This window comes from Phodopus roborovskii, unplaced genomic scaffold, assembly GCF_943737965.1.
Source record: "Phodopus roborovskii unplaced genomic scaffold, PHOROB, whole genome shotgun sequence".
Taxonomy (NCBI): Eukaryota; Metazoa; Chordata; class Mammalia; order Rodentia; family Cricetidae; genus Phodopus; species Phodopus roborovskii.
Window position 1 is genome coordinate 961867 of NW_026125791.1, and position 23138 is coordinate 985004.

Sequence of the window (23138 nt, forward strand, 5' to 3'; positions counted from 1 at the left end):
ATTGCAAATAGTTCCTCATCTAGGTGGCCTCACTCTGATCCATGCTAGAATTGTGATTGGCTTGATCTTGTGCAAGTCTTGCATTGACAACTACCCAGATGCTGTGAGTACATGAGTCCTGTTACATCCAGAAGATAACTACTTTTCAGACATCTCGCATATCCAAAGTCTGGCTATTGCAATCTTTCAATCCTTGTTCTGCATAGTTAGTCCCCTTGATCTGTGGAGGAGGATGTGGGATATAAATGTCTCATTGAGTACTGAGAACCATCTAGTTATTGATTCTTTGCACTTTATCAGTTGTCAGTTCCTGTATCAGCCACTATCAACTGAAAAGAGAAGCTTTGCTGATGAGCTTAAAGTTAGCCATCCTGACTGGGGTGAGATGAAAACTCAAAGTGCTTTTAACTTGCATTTCCCTAATGGCTAAAGGTGTTGAACATTTTAAAAATGTTTCTCAGTTTCATCTTTTCAGAACTCTCTGTTTAGATCTATGCCCTAATTTTTAAACCAGTTACTTGTTTACTCATTCTTTCCTTTTTTGAGTACTTCATATATTCTAGATACTAACTTTCTGTTCAATGTATAACTGGTAAGTTTTTTTTTTACCTGTTCTATAAGCTGTCTTATCACTCATTTGCTGTACAGCTATTTTTGTTTCATGAAGTTCCATTTATTGATTTATTACCAATAATTGAACAGAAAACAAATAAAGCCATCCAACAAACAAAACTCTTAAGAAACCATTTTGAATGGAGAGTTAGTTGAAATGCATGACAAAAAAGATAATGTTTATATTTCTAAAGCCATATCAAATCCGATATTAAGACTATCAGTGGCCTTCTGAGTTCAAGGACTTTCAAGGGAGGGGAGAAAAAATGTAGGCCTATAAAGGGTTAAAAGGAAGTAACAGGACAGGAAGGGCAAAACTGGGGTAAGTGAATGGAGGGTAGAGCAGGGAGTAAAAGGAGGGATAAACAACACTTGTATGGAAGATAATTATCACGATTTTAAATAAATTTACTCTTAGGGTTGCTTCCTTTTTAATATTATGGTAATCCCATCAGTAAATACTTATATAAATGATGGCTAGAAAGATATAGAAATAGATTAATTGATCAGGGGCCAATTGTAGAGCAAATAATAGGTATACCTAACCACTGTTTATTTTAAAATAAACACAGTCAGACTTCTCAAATCTGGAATTACATGGTCTCTGACATAATCGCTGAAATAATTAATTGTACCCCAAGTTCTCAATGAGCTATGTATCCAATATTTTCTCATCTAATATATAACTAAGATGGTAAGTATATAGATGCTATATGAATTCAAACATTTGCTGCAAATTAGAAATGTCATTAAAATGTTATAAAGTATAAAGGTAGAAATTTTAATGAACTCCTTCTAAATGAGTCTCAAAATGTGATTAATCAGTTTTCATTCCAATGAAATTGGTGTCTCATATTAAACAAATATAAATAATAGCCTTCACTGAAAATACCTTGTTTTAGTTCCACACTTTTGTTTAATAATCTTTTCTTTCTTTAGTATCTCATAACTTGTATTTAAGAGACTAAAACTTTAAATTAACAAATGGGAAGTGAGTGCCCAAATTATATATAAAACTCACCCTAATCTAAATTAAATCCACAAGCTTACTGTGGTAACTCAGAGTCCTGGTTTGCATTCGGAATGGACAAGGTATAGAATTAAATATTTATATTTATTCTATGGAATAATTTTAGAAAGTAAGTCAACATTTGAGCTAAATTAAGAGACAGAAATATGCATTCTGGAATGCTTTGTAATAGCATAGTCTTGCATGGTAGAAGCCTAGGTGAGCAGAAAGAGATCAGGCTGAAAGAAAAGAGATCAGTGTTTTCTTTCTCTCTCTCTTTCTTTCTTCTTCCCTTCCTTTCTACCTTTCTGTTTTTTCTTCTTTTGGTTTTCTGAAACAGGGTTTCTCTGTATTGCTTTGGAGCCTATCCTGGAACTAGCTCTGTAGACCAAGCTGGGCTCAAACTCACAGAGATACACCTGCCTCTGCCTCCCCAGTGCTGAGATTAAAGGTGTGCATCACCAATACCCGGCCAAGATCAGTGTTTTTAATGTTGTATTTTCAGGCCTTTGCAGTATAGATATGTGAAACATTTTCAAATTGCAAGGAGATATTTTAGCTTGAATCTGATAAAAAAAAACTGTAGGCAAGTCACTCTAAAATTAGAAAGTCATATTATTTGGCAAAACAAAAGGGAAGCAGGGTTAATACACTTGTAAAAATGTTGTAAATAGATAAAATACGAATATTTGCTCACTTCTGAAATCCAGTTGAGTATTACTGGGCATGTTGCTTCAAAATCATAAAAAGTTGTATTTGTCAGTGATGATCCTTTATTTTCTTGTTGTTCATCTTAGGTAGAAGAGATCCTTAATTATTTGAGCCATTGAGTCTCTACTCTGTATTTGATATAAATGCTATTGGCCAGTTACTTGTTTCTTATTGGCTAGCTCTGTCTTAAATATTAACCTATTTCTATTAATCTAAGTATTTCCACACGGTCTCATTTTACCGGAGAGAGGGGCTGGCATTCTTCTCTCCGTCCTCCATCTTGGATCTCCTCCCTACTACTTCCTCTCTCCTCCTTGTCTCCTAGTCCAGCTTATCTTGCTTTCCTATTGGCCAACAGTGCTTTATTCATTAACCAATACGAAAAACATATTTACAGAATGACATCTCCCATCACTGAATGATAAGTTACTTGAACTATACAAATGTCATAATCATTGCCACCTATTGAAAACTTATTCAGTAACACAACATTATTCAATACATAAATATGTAAAATTCCAGTCAAAGATTGCCTTTGCATCAAATTCTGAGACCTGGCCTGACTCCTAGCAGTAATTGTGATGACCTCTATGATCCTTTAGGAAACATCATCTCTGCCCTGCCTAAAAGATCAATTGTGTAAAGGACACATCTGACACAGTTTATCATTAATGGATCATTTTTTTGTTGGATGCGTTCTCATGCAAATTTATCAAAAATTTCACTGAAGATCTACAGTTTTATTTGGTGACAGATATTTTATATATGGGTGTACCCATTACAGACCTGGAGTGGGATAGCATCCAAGAGAGTATGCCATTATTTGGATATTTGAAAAGTGGTTACAATGTATGTGTAATGAGAGTCTTTGTTGTAAGGTTAATCTTGTATTCTCTTCATCTTACTTCTGTATCTTTCTTTGTAGATGGATCAGGGCAATGAGTCATCATTTTTTATTTGACTTATTTTACTGGATTTTAAATGAAAATTGCTTGGTAGGAAGTACACTAGAGATGGTGAACTGCTCTATTCTTCTACCTAAGTCAAGGATATTGTTCTCCACACAGAACTATTACTGGTGGAAAGTCAATCAACTAACCTACTCATCTTTATTTTTTTGAGGCAGTTTCTATGTACCTGAGACTATCCTCATATTTACAATCTTCCTGTGTCTACCTCCAAGTGCTAGAACCATAGGCATATAAGCCATACACAGCTTCCCATCTTGAACTTTAATTACTGTCAGTTTAGTGGCAGGAAACAAAAGATGATAGTGAGAACCAAGATCTGATAAAAAAAAAACAAAAACCAACAATCAAAAAACAAAACACTTTTATTTGATTTAATGCTGCTATAAAGGAGTATGTATGATCACAATATTGTTTTCTGGTGTGTTGTCCCACCCAAGGAGACTAGGAGTTTTGCCTTAGTTATTTTTCTATTGAAATAAAAGCAAAATGATCAATGCAACTTGTAAAATAAATAATTGAGCTATGATTTAAAAAAGTTAAAGTAAATGATGACAGAGTGAATGCATGCAAGCAGAAACAGCTGACAACTCACATTTTAAAAGAGAGAGAGAGAGAGAGAGAGAGAGAGAGAGAGAGAGAGAGAGAGAGAACTGAAAATGGCTGAAAGCTTTTGAAGTCTCAAGCTTGCCCCAGTGACACATTTCCAAAACAAGGCCACAACTAACCCTTCCTAATTTCACCAACTGAGGATGAAGTATTCAAACATATGAGCCTATAGGGGCCAGTCTCTCCAGACTTTCTGAAGTATGTTCATCTGAACTCTTATTTAGTTGGTAGTACTCACTCTGAAACCACAGAAATAATGGTATTAGGGCAGGAGAGATGGCTCAGTCACTAAAGGCTAGGCTCACAACCAAAAATACAAGGAATCATGGTATTCGATAAAATACTAGAATACCTTTCTCTTGGTGTATCAGAGAGGCCATGCCACCAAGATCCAGAAAATTACATTTAGTTCAGCAAAGGCAAAGCTGTGTCACTGGGGAAAACTGAAGCTCTTTTAAAATGGCAGTATTCTCTGTTGTGTACCTCCCTCCTTTACTTCTCTTAAAGCCTATATAAAAGCATCATCTGCCATTTAAAATACAAGAATGGTAAGATCGTCATATTTTAAATGGATGCCATGATCTTGGGGTACAGTTTTCTTTCCCTTACAAAAATTTGAGTGCAATTACTGAGCAGTATATATTTTGTTGGTGGTGGTAGTATTAACCTTAAACTTTAAGTCACTTTCCATGACCACTCCTCTTTCTGGAATAACTGAAGACATCAGTGTCTGTCTCTGAAGCAGTGGTCCTCAACTTTCCTAGTGCTACAACTCTTTAATGCAGTTTTGTTTTGGTGACCTTTCACCTATAAAATTATTTTTTCTGCTACTTCATAACTGTAACTTTGTTACTCTTATGAATTGTAATCGAAATATCTGATATGTAGGATGTGTTATTCAATGCCTGTGAAAACATCATTTGGCCTCCAAAGTGGTTGAGAACCTTTGCCTTAGAGACTTCTCCATTATTCTTTGCTATTTAAAACAAAATCCTATAAAGTTTGGACAAAATGGAAAATAGTACCCCAAATCTAAATGAACCACAAATAACCACAGAGGAGAAAACATACTAATAAAGAAGACAGGGACATGCTGATATAGTGAATGAGCTGTAACGCAAAGGCTACAAAAGCTTTGGGACCTATAACATACATCCAGAAATTGTGAGCTTGTTAAGGTGTCAACATTCCTTTGAGAAAGTTGTCAGGTTTGAATTCTTGAATGCAGTTCCTAAAGGTGGGAGTCTGACATTTCCAGCCTAAATGTTTTCCACAGAGAAGATAGCTTACCCTTATGAAGAAGGAAGATTAGGTCCCAGTCAAAAAATAGGAAATAGTTTTCTTTTTCTTTTTGGTCCCTTAAAAGTCATACCACGTAGATAGCCACCTACACACAAATCATGGCCAATCCTCGGGTGAGGCCCTGGGGACTGGTTTATTTTCCACTCTACCCTTGCTCTTTCTACCAGACCCCATAAGATTGGTTTCCTCTTTTACTTTCACAGGCTATTAATCCTGTGAAGCAGTGGATAGGGCACACACTCAAAGAGAAAATTTTGAGAAGGACGTCAAAAATATGAAAAGAGCCAGAAGGATGTGATTATGTTGGATGTTAGTTTATTTTATGTAAGCTTGGAAGCTCATAACTTTCCTATAAAAAAAATCCTCTCTTCTTGTACAAATGCTCATGTCTGGTCTGAGACACAAGGTGAACATTCAGAAACGCTGAGGAAAATCCCCACAGCCCCGTCAGCACTGAGAACAGGAAATGCATACAGTTTTCCCACTGCAGTGTAACTTGTGATTGCCTCATCACTTCTACAAAGTCAAAGTATTCAAGAATTAATGTGTAAAATGTGACTTTGTGGAGTAGTGGCTTGTCCTTTAAAAGAAAAGAGTTGGGGAACACAAACACAGAGTTGCAAATACCCAAGACAATGATAGCTGTATTTGGGCTAAACGTAATTTGAAATTGTTTCTTTATTATTTTAGAGTACCATTCAAAAAGCAAGTTAATACTTTCACTACTGTTTTAATCATGCATCAGTATAAAAGTGCTTGAGTTCCACTTTAAATGAATTCCAAGTTAAACAGCAGTCAAGAAATGGAGAGTTGTCAAATTGTTTACAAAAGATTGTAGTTTACAAGAAAGATAAATGAATCTTAACAGGAGATTATCGTTTGGTCTAGATGTTCAATAAACTTTCATACTTTTGAGATTCAGATACACAAAAATACAGCTGGGCCTTGAAAGATACTATACTTCGGTAGATAAAGATGGACTAGAAGTAGAGCTATTGAAACAAAATGGTACTCCAGAATACAAAAGTAAAAGAGACAGGGACGATTTTATGGAAAATCAATCAAACAAACAAACAAACGACTTTGAGCTTTATGTTATTGCTTTTATGCTCAGGACATTCTCAAATTTGCTTGTATATTGAACTTGTAGGTACCTTCTTTCAACTTTTTGTTGACTATTATTCATTTCATGCAAGATTATATACTTTAAACACACACTGTAGTTATTCTGGGAACTAGAATTTTAGAGAATTCACAGAACTGGGAAATAATAAAGATAGATTAGCAAAATGATAAGAAGCTCTTTAAGAACAATTGGCCTTATCATTTATGTATAGAAAAGGCAAGGGGTTCTGATATTGTTAGTGGTCAGTACAGACAGGCTTGAAAAGTCATTGGGAGTTTGCATTCTCCATGAAAATTGATATGTACTCTCCAAAATAAAAAGTAATTACAAACTAGTATGTCTAAGGTAATAGCAATGTGGCTGGGCTTTAGTCACTGATAATGTGAGGCTGATTGACCCTTTCCATGCTCTGTCCAAGTACCTGAGGTTCTTCTAGAGCTGAGAAACAGGATGAGTTATCTGCTGCAGAGAAAGCGGCCTTCAAATCTCAGCAGAGACATGTGTCTCAGCTCAGTGAAGGAATGACATTGCTCACAAAGATTCCACTGTCTGACTGTGGGCATTTTTCCTCCTTTCATGAACTTTCATGAACATGTCCTAATATGTGGTGAAGCTTCTAGAAATGGCACTCTGGCAGAATACACTTCTTTATAATAAAAAGGCTAGTGTAACATATAGTGGGCCTGACCAAATTAGCAAACTCTCTAGGATAATTAACCACAGAATCATTTTTCCAAAATATTTGCTTTTCCCCATGTAGCATTAACCAAACAGCTTTCCCATGGAATTTATGAGATATTTAACTTTGAAAAGTTTTCAGAAATCAAAAGACTTGGAGATTCTCAGTGCATGCTGACCAGAATCTATAAGAAACTTTTCTGCTCTTTTCTCCCTAGAGATGTATCATACTCATGTATCATAATGTTATAAGTGTTTCCAATACACAGGCACACAGCTGCTCAGTCTCACATGGTTTGCAGGTGCTTGTGGAGGCAGTCTATATTATCTTGGCTGGTTAGTATGCATCTAACTAGAACTCTAAAATTAAATTGGCTTTTCTGCATGCGATTGTGTATAACTTGGTATTAAAAGGTTTGGTTTTTTTTGTTTGTTTGTTTGCTGTTGTTTTGCAAAACTCACACCACAAAATAGCATCTATTGAAAATATATCTTAAAAACTACAATTTGTAATTAGATCATTTGATTTCTTTGTATGTCATAATGCTAACTCTCTTCAATGGCTGTAGGAAATATTTTCTGACCTGCATAGGGCCTTCTCTCTCTACCCTTCCCCCCCCCTTTGAGGAAGGATAGGCTCCTAAAATAAGGAAAAGGGGTTTTGAAAAGTCTGGCATGGTGCTTCAAATATCTCATTTAAATTCAGGGTGTTTGTTTATATACATGTTACAGTGTGGGTTCATTCTTGTGAAAGGATCATTGCTATGAAAAATTTCATGTGTTGAAACAAATGTCCCTTTTCATTTCTGTCCATACAACCCTACATGAGTAATACTTGTGTTTAGAATAGAACAGATGACTTAAGGTTTTCCAGTGATTAGAAGTTTCATTCAACTTTTGCCACTAGAAAATAATGATGACTAGTGAAGGGAAAAGTATCATCGGCTGTGCTGTGGGGAATATCAATAAGAGAGATACTCAAGAACATTCTTGGGTTTTAGGATGAAATGTAGAGATGGAAATTCATCAGATATAATTAGCTTATATAATGTACCAAAGTATCATAATTAGATACACTGTTTTGTACAACAGTTACACACTAATAAAAATTGTAGCCAGTGGTGCAAGAATAAAGACAGAAGGAGTATAGACTTTAGGAGTATGTAGTCTTGACTTTCAGTTTAATTTACTTCAGAAAACAGCAAATATGTCCTTTCTTATTTACAATTTTAAATGTTGGGATTGTAAATTTAAGTACATTTCTCCCTTCCCTTTCTTTCATCCAAAGACCACCTGTCCCACCCAAAGCTTTCCTTAGTTGCCTGTAGTTTTTCTGTGTAGGATTGAAGCCACATGGGCTTTTTTCAGTCCAGTTTAGCTTTGTCCAATTTTGTTGTCCTTGTTCAGCTCATGTTGGGTGGTTCTGTTGGTGAAACTTTATGGATATAACTTCTGACATTACTAGGAGACACACTCTCACAGCAAACTTCCAGATCTTCTGTCTCTTACAATCTTCCCTTCCTCTCATTGAAAATGCCACATGGGCCTTATGTGTGGAAGTATTTTGTAGATCTATCCATTGGGGCTGAGCTCAACACCTCTGCATTTTGATGGGGTGTGGTCTCTTTAGTGGTTTTTGTTGCAAAGTGCAGTTTCCTTAGTGAGGGCTGAAGAGTGCACTTATTTGTAGGTATAAGGGCAAACATTTATAGTTTGTTGTCAGATATTATGCTGGTTTAGTTAATTCGTAATTATAAGTTCTCCTCTATTACATGTTTCCCTTCTTACATGTAATATGTTTATTATCTATGAGCACATTCTTACACACTGTATGATGACTCTTATTCTTTTCCATTGGATTTTAGGTTTAACAAGAGAAAGGTCACACAGATTTTTATGTTGTCTATCAATACAGCACCTGGCAAGCTGTAGGTGCTGAGTAAATATTGGGTCAGTAAATATTTGATGAATATACCAAGCCAGGGTCTTAGAACCTAGAGGACTCAAAAGTACACAAAACTCAGTTGATAATTTCAAGGAATTTTGGGGTGAGTTGGAGTTGGGTATAAAGGGCAGGAGGACAAGAGCATAAATAATGCACACATAATTAGCAAATGAAAGAGGAAGTTGGGTTTTATAAAAAGTTACAAAAGAGATTAGAAGATGGCAGCTAGCATAACAGTGTTGTTTTAACCACAAAATGTGTCAAGATGAACAGGAAACTTGAGAAAGGAAAGAAAGAAAGAAAGAAAGAGGGAAGGAGGGAGGGAGGGAGGGAAGAAGGGAGGGAGAGCAGGAGGGAGGGAGGAAGGAGGGAAAGAAGGAAGGAAGGAAAGGGAGGAAGAAAGAAAGAAAGAAGAAAGACAAAATAGACAAAGAGACGCTGCAGGCTAAGGCAACATCACTGTCACTGCTGTCTTTGAAAACAAAGATGTCGTTCTGAAGATTATGACCATTAGAATTGTGTTTTCAGCCTGCTAGAAAATAGCAGAAAATTAATCTTTACAAAGGTACATGAAACTGTTGTAAAGACTGATTTCCATGCCATACAGCTTCTGATTTGTAGATAACATATAGCTTTAGAGAGCTAATCTAGAAAAAATAATGAAAACCTTATGTAAAATGGAGAAGAATAAAAATGGACAAGGAAATTAAGTAATGAAGACCTAAACTGGGATAAAAGTTGCATATTTTAAAATGGGTGGTAATAAGACTGCCTTAGCAGAAAAGTCACTTAAAATAACTAATGTTCATTGAGTACTTATTGCATACTCACAATGTACTAAATGTATTATACATATTAGCGCTGTAAATTCTTTTGTTTTATAAGAGAAACATATTTACAGAATGACATCTCATACCATTGTGATCACATAACATGTAAAAAGATCTTGCAGATTTGAAAAGAAAACTTGAGAAGAATCATGTTTATAAAACAATATCAATGAGATATATTTTCATGGACTTAAAGATATATTCAAAAGTAAAGTCATGGGAATGGTTTGAAGTGCTATTTGAATGCAGTAAAAGTACAGAAATAAAATAAATCTTTACCTCATATTGTGAATTCATAATAAAAGTATTTATATAAGAGTTTCACTTTCAAAAATTAATTGCATTTATTTATTTTTCTTATTTTACATATCGATCCAAGTTCCCTCTCCCTCCTTCCCTCCTTCCCTCCCTCTCTCCCACTCTCCCATGTCCCCTGAGCACTCTCCCATCCCACCCCCCCAATCCATAAGTGGAGTGATGCCTTCAAGGAGGGGTCATGTAAATCTGTCAAGTCATTTGGAGTAGTGACTAGGCCCTCCCTCCTGCCTCTAGGTTAAGGGAGTATCCCTCCATGGGGAATGTGCTCCCAAAGTCCTTTTGTAGCACTGTAAATTCTTATACTGACTCTTCAAGTTTGGTATCATGATAGTTGTCATTTTTAATGTACATGAGCTCCTATTCTATGTATCTGTGCCTGGCTTCATAACTTGCTTAACATATTTCCCCCCTGATTAATCAGTTTTGTTGCAAATGACAGCATTTCCTTTTTTCCAAATGCTGAATAATAGTCAGTTGTGTGCATGCATCAATGTGTCTTTTATATACTCATTGTTGATGACTACATAGATTCATTCTGTATGTTCTCTCAAAGAAATGATGCTGAAATGAACATGGGAGGGGAAAGGTTTCTTGAAAATACTGATTTTATTTCATTTAGATAGATACACAGAGTAGGGATATTGAATCATGTGGTGGATATATTTTTTATTTTTTAGGAACCACAATCCACCTTTTGCAATGTGGTACCAATTTATGTTCTTAAGATAGAAAAGATTACATTTCCCTACATCTTCACCAGCACTTGTTTTCTTTTGAATTGTTATAAAGGGCCTTCTTAATAGTGTGAGTGATAGTCAATAGTGGCTTATAATTAAGCCTGGTTATTAGTAATGTTATCATCTCTTCATATACTCCTTATTTGTCTCCTAAATTTCTCTATTGCCGAATCAAAATCACCATCTCTTTTCAGAATTGGACTATCAATAGTGTTCTTTAAGACTAATACATAAATGTTATAATGTTGTAATACCAAGTTTCTGTACCTTCCTTATTTGAGAAATGTCAAATATTTAACATCCTCAAACTAAATACCTTTTAAAGAAAGTGGGATCCACATTTTTAGACAAAACGTGATATTTTACTTACCCGGAAATTTACTAACCAGGCAAAATAACAATAATTCCTTCAAGGGCTGAATCATGCACACTTCAAACCACATGGAGTTGATAATCCAAACCAGGATGTTTCATAATTCTCTTTTCATTTTTATTCTTCCCACGTATCTTTAAAGTTAGTTAAATCCTTCTAGATTTCAGCAGCCTTGAGGCAACTATCCAAGTCCCTAAGCTAAAATTTGTTTACCTCAGAAGAAGGGTCATGGACCCAGCTGAGTCAGCCTTTGGGGGATTTGATTCTCTGTTCTGGTGCTCTGCTCTCTTGTCTTGGATAATTAAGAGGTGACTAAATGGCCCATGTAAATGGAAATATTTAAAGAGGGGCTGTTTGCCCACTTGTTTTCCCAACATCTGGGAAGGATTTGAATAAAGTCACTGGCCCCTAAATGATGCTTCAAGGACAAATGCAGTGCTGAGTACATTAGAATCATATGGAAAGCCTTTTGAAATACAAATTTCTGGCCTCACCTAAAACATATTGACTCAAAATCTCTGGAGGAAACACCTGAAAAGCTGTAGTGTTAAATTTTTGTTGTTTTAAAGAAGAAGTCTTTCTCACATGAGTCTGTAGATCTGCTAAGTTCATGAAACCATGCTAGAGATCAGAGTTACCAAAGACTCAGCTGAATGTAATTGTTAAAATGCACATTTTGATTCTGCAGGTCCCGAGGGCAGAGCTGAGATTCTTCTGAATTTCTAAGAGGCTCCCATATTTGTTGGCTCAGATTTTTAGTAACAAAATAATATATTACTTTTCAAGGTCCTTCTACTTTTATTTTTGTGCACATTGTAGAACAATGGTTCTCAGCCTTCCTAGTACTGAGACCATTTAATACAGTTCCTCATGTTATGGTGACCCCCAACCTTAGCATTATTTCACTGCTACTTCATAGCTGTAATTTCACTACTGTTATGAATCATAATGTAAATATCTGTGTTTTCTGGTGGTCTTAGATGACCCCCGTGAAAGGGTTGTTTGACCCCCCAAAGGAGTCAAAACTAACAGTTTGAAAATCATTAGTATATTAATCCTCACTCAAATTCTATTAAAACTAATATATTTTTATACACAGGCTTTATTTTTTATTTATATACAATGGATTTTGATCATATCTATGTCCCATTCCATCTTTCCTTCTCCAGACCTCTTCAATATGTTCACTTTCCAACTTTATATCCTCTCCTGTTTTTAAATAACCCACTGAGTACATTGAGAGCTGCCTATATGTGCATGTGTGTGGGGCCATCCCCTGAAGTATGGACAACCTCATCAGTGGCTACACCCCAAAGAAAAATGTGCCTCAAGTTGGACCAATCATTGGTTGGTCATCCCCACAAGTTCTGCACAACAATTACCCCAGCACATCTTGCAGGCAGGGGAGATTTCAGGTCTAAGGTTTTGTGGCTGGGTTGATGTCCCTGTCCCACTGCTGAATGCTTTGACTGACTGTACAAGATAGCCAGTTCAGGCTTTGTATCCTCCATTACTAGGAGTCTTCACTTGAGTCACTTTCAAAGATTTCAGGAAGTTTTCAAATCACCCCCAAGTCCCTCCCCCCCCAATTCTGATTGTCTCTTGCAGTACTCTCTTCCTCCATCCCTCTCTCCATGTTCCTCTGTTTTCCATCCCCACTTGCAAAATATATTGTATTTCCCCCTTCCCAGAGAGATCCATATGTCCCCTCTAGAGCCCTTCTTGTTACTTGGTCTTTCTGAGTCTTTGAATTGTGGCATGATTGTTCTTTACTTTACAACTAATATCAACTTATAAGTGAGTATATAACAAGTTTGCCTTTCATGGACTGGATTGTCTTACTCAGGATGTTTTTTTCTTGTTCAATCCACTGACCTGCAAATTTTAAGATGCCATTTTTTAAACACATGAGTAATACTCCGTTGTGTAAACGTACCATGTTTTCTTTATCCATTCCTCAGTTTGAGAGACATTTGGGTGGTACTTAGTTAGTAGTTATCAGGAACAAAGCTGCTATGAACATAGTTGAGCAAGTGTCCTCGTGGTATGATGAAGTGTCCTTTGGGTGTAGGCCCAGGAGTGGTATGGCTGAATCTTCGGAAGATCAATTCCAAATTTTGTGAGGAACCACAATATTGATTTCCATAGTAACTGTACAAGTTTGCACTCCCATCAACAATGGGACAGTACTTCTGCATAGCCATCTTTCATTGTGTCATGTGATTTTTTGTAGGTCTATGGAGGAAAAAAGACATCAATGCCCCTCTCCAGTACTGGAGACTCTAATATATAATACTAACCTGACAAAAAAAGATGTGCCCACTGGTGAAGTAGTGGCACAAATGTTGGGGAGCTAAACAACTGCATTCTAATTGGGGTTGAGGCCTGTTTCCTGGGAGAAAATTCTTGACAATGCACTGCAAACCTTAACAAAAGCCTCTGGCTAGGAAGGCCAGCAGTCCTCGAGGGGAATCTACTTTGTTGTTTGCTAAATGATCATGTTGTCAAAATGCCTTCTAAATATTTGTGTATATCACAGATCTGTGCTGTTTTCAACCTTTGTCAGGAAAGCCTCTTTTGTAATAGGAAGCAATAAATGCAGAGCCTCATAACTGACTAGTAACATATCTATATCATCCACACAGTGAGGCTCAGGAAATATTGGTGAAAAGGAGACTAAAGAATGTGAGAGCTAGAGTATGGGGAGGACTTTTGTAAAATATTCTGTTCTGGACACAGCCTGACTATGGAACACAGGGTTTCCTCTTTCAAAAGTATCATATATAATCATATAATGAGCTTTGTTTTTTTTTTTTTTTTTACTTTCAGGTTTGTCATTTTTTCGAGTCCTTCAATTTCAATACAGATCTGAAAGGGTCTAAGAAAACAAGACCTACCAACGTAAATCATCCTGGAATAGTGCACTGAAGGAAATCTTTCTTCTGTGTGAGCCAGGCCAAAAATAAACCCCCGGAAATTTCCTTCCAAACACCTGTAAAGTGATGATTATCATATGGGAATTTGAGAAGCTGATGCATGACATAATTCGGAACCAAATGGAAGATATCCAACTGCCAAGATGTCCAAAAAGCCTTTCTACAAAATATACAAGAGAAGAAAAATTTGCCAATGTTTTATGTGTGCTTGCAGACTAGATTTCTCTAGTTATTGTTGACAAGTCTAAGACAAACACACAACCCTTTTTTTAAAGTTCCCAAATCATATGTAGAAACTAACAATTATGGCAAGAGGTTGTTTTATACTCTGTCTTTTTTACCAGTTATCTGTGGAAAGTACAGCAGTTACTTATGTATTTAGATTTTGAATGACAATTATTTAGCCAAAGACAATTTCTCTAGAAATAATCATGATTGATAATTATACATGTAACAAGACTGATGGAGACAATATAGATTTTCGGTACTTCATTTATGCAGTGACATACACTGTTATTCTTGTGCCAGGTCTCATAGGAAACATATTAGCCTTGTGGGTATTTTATGGCTACATGAAAGAAACCAAAAGGGCTGTAGTATTTATGATAAATTTAGCCATTGCTGATTTATTACAAATTCTTTCTCTGCCACTGAGGATCTTTTACTATTTGAACCATGACTGGCCATTTGGCCCTGGTCTCTGCATGTTTTGTTTCTATCTGAAATATGTTAACATGTATGCAAGCATCTACTTCTTGGTCTGCATCAGTGTACGAAGATTTTGGTTTCTCATGTACCCCTTTCGTTTCAATGACTGCAAGCAGAAATATGACTTGTATATCAGCATTATTGGCTGGCTGATCATCTGCCTTGCTTGCCTACTCTTTCCTCTCCTCAGAACCAATGACGATACCCTAGGCAACAGAACCAAATGCTTCGTGGATCTTCCTACGAGGAATGTCAATCTGACCCAATCTGTTGCCATGATAACTGTTGGAGAGTTGGTTGGGTTTGTTACTCCTCTTATGATTGTTATATACTGTACCTGGAAAACAGCTTTATCATTACAAAATAAATACCCCATTTCTCAACATCTTGGAGAGAAAAAGAAAGCACTGAAGATGATTCTGACCTGTGCAGGGGTATTTCTAATTTGCTTTGGACCTTATCACTTCAGTTTTCCTTTAGATTTCCTGGTTAAGTCCAATGAAATTAAGAGCTGCCTAGCCAGAAGAGTAATTCTAATATTTCATTCTGTGGCCCTGTGTCTGGCAAGTCTGAATTCCTGCCTTGACCCAATCATATATTATTTCACCACTAATGAGTTCAGAAGACGTCTTTCAAGACAAGATTTGCCTGAGAGCATCCAACTCCATACAAAATCATACAAAATTGTGAGTAACAATACCACTTCTACAATGGGAACTGACCTATGCTAAATAAAATCCAGAACTAAATGTGGCCTTGAATAGAATTACAAGAACACATTTTCAATACTCCAGATAGTACTCACAGAAAGTAGTCACAACTTTTAAATGTGCTCTACATTACTTGAGTAGGGAATTCACATATTTATGGTAGGACCTAGTTAGAATACTATGTTTCATCATCATTGCTGGTGACAAGCCTGTGCAACAATGTATGACCAAGTCTTTAGACTTAAGTGGTAAAATTTTGATAACACTCTACACACATATGCTCTAAGCTAGAGTCATCAGCATTATCTGTGAACCTAAGTCACAAAGAGATTACTAGCTCATGCTCATCCTAAGTACTGAGTTTTCTTAGATCAGATGATGAATATATGTTTAGAGTGAGTGCAATTGTCTATTGATAGTAGTGATCAAAATTTGCATTCCAACAACATGTTTAAAGTGTGATGGACAATACTTTATGTACACATAACATTACAAAAATAGGATGATTTTTATCTCTGAGGTATGTTCCACTCCATGATTTGAAACTCCTATGTTTGGTTTCTTTGGTTAGTGTCAATATGAAATATCATCTGTCAAATCATTGAACAAAATTATGAAATCATGCTTTGGTATGTTTAAGCTAAGAACAACAAAACAGTCATGACACGCAATAATCCTCTGTGATTATATAAAATTCTACATTGAATATTTCCAAGGCAGATAGTTTTCTAGAGTCAACATAATATGACTCACATGGCCTCTAGGCTTAAGAGAAAGGAAACAGGTGACAAACACAGTTCTGGCTCTCTTAAACTAGTTCCAAAGAACACCTTCAGAAATGTATGAACTTGTATAGTAGAGGGATTGTTTTCATCATGTTTTAGAATTACAATGGGGAAATCTAACAGGCTACTGCACTTACTGAGTCTATGGAAGTAAGAGTGTTTAGACCAGAGTGAAAAGATGAGCCAAAGTAAAGCATGTCTCTTGAAACCATCACTACTGTCCTTCATTCCCCAAGCAAAGTGGTGCCTGTCATAGCCTCTACAAAAGCCAGAACAGGGCTTGAAGACGCTGTTCATGTGGACTTTCAAGTCTATATTTTTTTTCAGTTAAGTTTTATGAATATAAAACTTATTACCTCTTAGAAACTGTTGAAAATAATTATTTTACTTTTGAGAAATGTATAGATCATTTCATCAGCCTTAGATACTCCTAACAAAAGCTTTGCTTATTACCTACTTGGTACTAGTTGGCAAGAAAAATTGGGGTATGTGGCTATAAGGACTAGAATTGTATGAACCATGATATACATTATAAATAACATTACTTTTTAAAATGTTTGAACAAGAAATGGAAATAGAACACACTCTTCTTTACATTGAGAAAATAGAGAAACCAAGGAAATATTTTTATATCCAAAAAATAGGGTAGTATTAGGCATATAGTTAATTATACTATGTATGTGTGGGGGAAACTTGTTAAATATGAATTTTAACTATCAATGCTACTGGAAAACTTGGAAAGTTTTGCCTGAGCAAGTATTGATTATGCTTGTACATTTTAATAATAATAATACTGGATTAGGAAAATGACTTTGTGCTGCTAGCAACAGTATATTTATGTATTTCCTAGTTATTCCTTGTAATGTACATATGTCTTGTTGTATTAAATAAGTGTAAGTGTTACATTTTGTTTTCAAAAGAAAATTATAACTGTGTTTGGTCTGTTTAAAGTGATTTCTGTTTGAATGTAGTTTGTGTTGTAATGAGATTACAAGTAATCATCCGTGGAACTATGAAACAACTGTGGGTGCTTGGAATAGAACTCTCTCTTATATACACTTACTATTTTTTGTAGCATGGATTACACTTCTTAAAGTCACTTTGGGAGATCATTGTTTGAAATTTTTCTAACATTGATTTCACTATAATCATACTACTTTTAAAGGGGAAATATTTCTAGGATACTATTGGCAATCTTGGAGTGGTTGAAGGTATATAGCTCACTTTTTTAGGCAGTCCTTTTACATTACTAGGTAAAAGACAAGTGTGTAATGATTTTGTGCTATTTATCTACTCAGACATGTCCATATAGTTTTGTATTTAGCATCTGTTTTCCTGATTCTTCATCTTCCTCATCAATACATTTGAATTTTGCTCTATTCCCTTCCCCTTCTGATGAACTTATTCACAGTAAGGAGCTAAATGTTAATGTTAACTTCATATTAATTTGCTAAGAAACACCTGAGGTTCATATGATAGGAATAGGCATTAACATGAAGTAGTTATATTCAATGGAGGGATTGCAGGCTCAGGAAGATGAGCTGGGAGGGAAGACACTTTAAAGAGTCTTATAAATATCCTGTCATATAATGCATTACAGATGACAATCTACTTTGCTTACCATTATGAGGATGCTAAATTCCAAGAAATATCTCCATGAACATGGATATAAATTTCCAAGGTTTTTCTCAAAATTTAATCTTTCTCTCTCTCTCTCTCTCTCTCTCTCTCTCTCTCTCTCTCTCTCTCTCTCTCTCTCTTTCTCTGCTTCCAGAGAAAAATATAATGTAGGAAAGAAATAGTATTTCAGTTACTACTAAGCAGTTGCCTCTTTTGTGATGTTCTACTCTCTTTGAAAAGTCCTTCTTCAGATCTCCTATTTATCATTTTGAATTCTATTTGTTCAAATACAAGAGTCTTAATTGTGATAGTGTATACTTAAAGATAAATCATCTCATATTTCTTTCATAAAGATTTTAAAGTTCAGCTCAAAATTAAGCAAATTATTTGAATATAAACAGAGCATTTTGTGCTATTAATATTGTCTTTTTACTGCTTATATTAGTTTAATGAAATGTTTTGCGGGTTATGTATTTTCATTGTCATGCAATAAAACAGCAAATCCTATTAGCTGGTGGTTATGAAGAGGAATTCTTAGTCCTACAAACAACCATGCTCTCTGTAAAGATTCGTCAGTGGAACTCCACACAAATTCATTTTTATGCCTCCTTTTGGGTTACCTTCAAGATACTGTGAAATGTTATATCTGGAGTTTATTTATGGCTTTTATTTATCATATGAATTTCAATAATAAAAGTTTGTCTCCAATTAAATAGAAATTTTCAGACTCTATATCATTGTGTGATCAGTTCTTTCAGAAAACTAGAAGACTTGAGGACTGCTAGTGGGATCACATACATAGGCTTATGTTCTTTGGGTCTATTCTTTCTTTTAACCTACTAGAGTGGTAGATTCCTTTTTCAAAGAGCAACATGAGTTATACCTAAGGCCTCATCTAAGTCTGACTTTTTTGTCTAGTAATTTGCTACTCATCATGTGTATACCCTTAGACTGCTTTTGAAACCTAATATCTTCAGAAATAATCAAACTGTTATGAAGTATACACTTTAGCTGTTCCAGAGAGACCTTCTTAGGAATTATACAAGAACATTTTCAAAATTGAAACATCTGATGCTTTGGTAGAGCTGAAGAAAATAATAGAATTATAAATAAATGACCTGCCTCATGCTTCAGGTACCCTCAAACCACTTAGAAATCTTTCCTATGACCCTGTGAAACCATATAAGAAGTAACTTCATTACCTTCAAAAACCATATTCTGCTATAGTAATGGTATGTGGAAAAAAAGTGAGAGATGAACTTGTAAGAAAATGTGGCTGCTTAAGCATACACATTTCTTCAGTTTTTAAAGGATGTGGTCTGTGTGGAGGGGGTAGGAGACTATATGGGCACACTTTCTTGAACTTCAGACCATTTCATTTCCTCAACAGAACCTCTTTAGTTTTAACTATTTTGCCAAGACTACATAGTTTCTTGTTGTCAATTATATTCATTTCTCCTCACTTCTCACTTTTTTTTTAAAAAAAAATTTCATTTTACATTCCAACCATGGTTCTCCCTCTCACCCCCCTTCACCTCTCCCCATCCCAGTCCACTTCTCCTCATGGGTTACATCTCCCATGAGGAGTCAACATAGTCTGGCATAATAGTTTAGGGCAGAGCCAGGCCCCTCTCCCATGCATTAAGGCTGAACATTGCATCCCACCATAGGGAATGGGCTCCAACAAGCTAGCTCATGTATGGGGGTTATTTGTGGTCCTACTGCTACTGAGCATGGCTTCCCACCATGGGGAGTGGGCTCCAATAAGCTACATCATGTACCAGGTTTGTATCATGGCTCTACTGTCAAGGGCCCCTCAGCTTATCCAAGTTTCACAACTGTCTTCCACATAGCCCCTCAGCTTATCTAAGTTTCACAAATGTCTTCCACATACAGCGGACCTACTTCTGTCCCCTGGAGTCTGTGACACATCTACAGGCACAACCCCCATTTAAGTCCTATGCTTACCTTCTTGTGCATATTCAAAGAATAACTGAATAACTTTTCCATAGGTAGACCTGCTTGGCCATGAAATCTCAGTGTGCTTTTTTTTTTAAAAGAATCTTTTCAGTTATACTTGGGGACATAATGGTATGGTAAGTATAAGTTTTCAGACCTTTACAATGTTTCATATCCAAAATTTATAAGAATACAAATAGCAGTAAAAGTAAGCCAAGTAAGATAATCAAAAGTAAAAGTTTGAAAAATATTGTGGTTTTACGAAGTGTGAACATAAAGCAATCGTACTATAAACTTCCTATTCTGTATTTAAATAATGTAAAAGATATAATACCAAGCAAAAATTATCTGAATCGCATTATTGTCTTTCATTTTGCCATTCTACTATGGAGAAGTTCAAATATATTGAAAGAAGACAGGATCTAATAAACCTCTACTATTCAGCTTCAAAGAATGATTCTTCTTCCCCAGATTTTGTTAAAATATATTTCAGATATTACAAAATTCCATTTGACAACACTTAAGTAAGTAAGAGTAGTACTTAAATGAACTATCTGATATATAGAAAAAGGTAATTAATAGAAGCCAAATTTAAATACTTTTCAGTAATGTTATCAAACATTAGATTTCAGTAAGTAAAATTCCTTTTGATGAATCCAAAACAATCCCAATGTATTAGCCTGGTTCTACTTCATTGATGTGGATCTTCTCTCTATTGCAAAAGTGTTATTGAGACAAATGCTGATTTTGGTTCATGTATTCCTGGCTCCAAGCATATTATAATAACAAACTATAGCCATTAGGAGAAGTAGTCCAATACTGTGAGAATCTTTGAATGTAAAAATGCTAGTATTGGCAGACTGCATTTCTACCTTTTAAGGAAAACTGAATATTAGAATTTATTTTTGTAGATATACACCCTGTATTTTTTTTCTGAAAACTATGGCATAATTATGTGAACTTTATGACCTACTTTATTTCTTAAAATCTATTCTGATAACACAGTATTAAGTTCCTGTGATTCAGATAATGTTAATGATTCTGTGGCCTGAACTACATAAAAGTACAGATGCAGTTTTTTCATATAAAATTCTTAACCTGTATGGTGGTTTTACTTTGTGGAGGGTTTGGGAATTCAGACTTTTCTCTTATAGCATCAATATTTCTTGGATTCTTTTCTAGCCTGAATCATGACAGGTGTTGTTTTTCTGCAAAGGAAAATCTATTTTTTTTATTGCTTGACAGTTCTATTCATTTTGACAGTTCTATTCATTTATGTTATGAACTTTTGCCATTTTTACCTCCCATTCCCTTCTGATACTACTACTCATGCTAGAACCCTTTTTCTCAACAAGTCCCAATCCATGTCTTCAGTGGTAAAGTCACTGAACCTTTATTCTTACTCCAATAACTGCACCTAATCCTAAATCTCCTTCTACTTCTTTTCATCCTTTGGTCACTTCCAGATGCAAACCAATCTACAACTTCCACATTGCCAAATTCTAGCAATACACCACTTTTCGTATCATTTCCTCTGGGGGCAATTTGTAGAAGACATGAGATCATTTCCCTGAAATGCATGAAATGTAAATGATGATTTCCTTCCACCATGAGAGGCACTCACATTAAGAGCATCTTCATATTTTTAGCTTCTTTACAAACAAGGAAATAATATTTTCTTCTTTCCTTCCTCCCTCTCTGTCCTCTCCAGTGTTTTAAAATAATTTTCATTTTGTATATCTTCCATGCGTGCAAAAACACAACCAATGTTATAACAAAAACTAGTTTAACTTAAATTATTCCTCTTGAAAAAGAAAAGATCAGCTCTGTAGCATGTAGAAACTATAATTTAAAACTTATTACAACTTAGTGTTGTGTTCAGTTGTGATTTCCAATGATGTTCTCCATTCACTGTACAGAGAGGTATTTTTGATGAAGTGTAGCTACACTTATGAGGATAAGATTTAGAATGTAGTAAGGAATTATGTTGGTCTAGGAAAGAGGTGATAGTTAATTTTATTTTTAATTCCGGGTCCTCACTTTTCCCAGGAATGATTTTCAGGTATGATTTCCTTCTTGTTGAGTGGGCTCTAAATCCAATTACGTAACTGTGGGTTACCACCCACATCAAGTATCACTTAATTTGCCTTTATGTATATATCGCCTTGTTGGTCATTGTCCTGATTCATAGATGTCAAAGCTGGGTAGGAGTGTTTAATTGTTTCCCTACCTTGACAACTTTCATGAAATTTTCTGGAACCATGGAAATTAGACCCCACAAAACTGGTTTTCATGTTAGATCTAGCTTGAATCATCTGAGTCCTGTGTTCTGAGTATTTGATCCCTTTAACAATAGGAGCCCAGCCTCAACCCTGAGTCAAGGGCTACATCAGTAGTCTGTTTTGTTTGGGAACTTACCTTAACTACCCTATCCAACATTTTTAAAGATATTTCTTATGCCTGGTACAATTATTGTGGAGAGCATTGTTAGCCCAAGTTGTTTAACTTCTTTTAAGTTATGAGAATACATATATGCATGAGTGACTCTTTCTCCCCCCCCCCGTGTGTTTGTGTGTGTGTGTGTATCCTTATGAGTCTGTTTTTGTTGTTTGTGTGCATTTGGTTTCAGGACTGGCCACTTTTCTGATATTGGAAAACCAGTAACATGCTTCATCCAGAGTAGAGGCTAATCCTCTTTCTATCATCAATCATTAGTTGCATGTAGTGCTTTGTCTAGGGGTGAACTTCAAAATCCTCCCTTAACATTAATATATCCATTGATGCTGCCATTGTTCCAGTCTCATTTATACAACAGTTTCTAGAAGAAACTGTTTCACTGCATACTTTTCGATATTTTGACCCTTAATGATTCTTTCCACCTTCTCTTTCCGGATATGCCCTGAGCAATAGTTAAAAGAATAATGAATGCTCAAATAAAAAAAAGTAGGCTTTGGGGTACTAGAGAAATGGTTCCAGGGTTGAAGGCATTTCCACTCTTGCAGTGGACCTATATTCAGTTCTTAGGACCCATAAAGTGGCTCAGAAATGTCTGCAACTCCACTTTCAGGAAATCTGATGCCCTTGACTTCCTTGTGCTCCTGTATGGACGGGTGGACATAAGTTGAGGCAGGCAAATAAAAATAAACATTAAATAAAAAGTAAATCTCCTTTTAATAAAATAGTTACACTTTCTTTGGTCTTA

General features: G+C 35.6%; 1 protein-coding gene across 2 annotated transcripts in view; it reads left to right on the top strand.

Moving 5' to 3' along the window:
• Positions 1 to 18709, top strand: part of Gpr174 (G protein-coupled receptor 174) — a 30589-nt gene extending 11880 nt beyond the window's left edge. For both annotated transcript variants that reach the window (XM_051178664.1, XM_051178663.1), the window contains exon 3: positions 14048 to 18709. In XM_051178664.1, coding sequence (XP_051034621.1) covers positions 14586 to 15593 — 1008 coding nt within the window. In that variant the 5' untranslated portion in view covers positions 14048 to 14585 and the 3' untranslated portion in view covers positions 15594 to 18709. The remainder of the gene's footprint in view (positions 1 to 14047) is intronic.
• The last annotated feature ends 4429 nt before the right edge of the window (positions 18710 to 23138 follow it).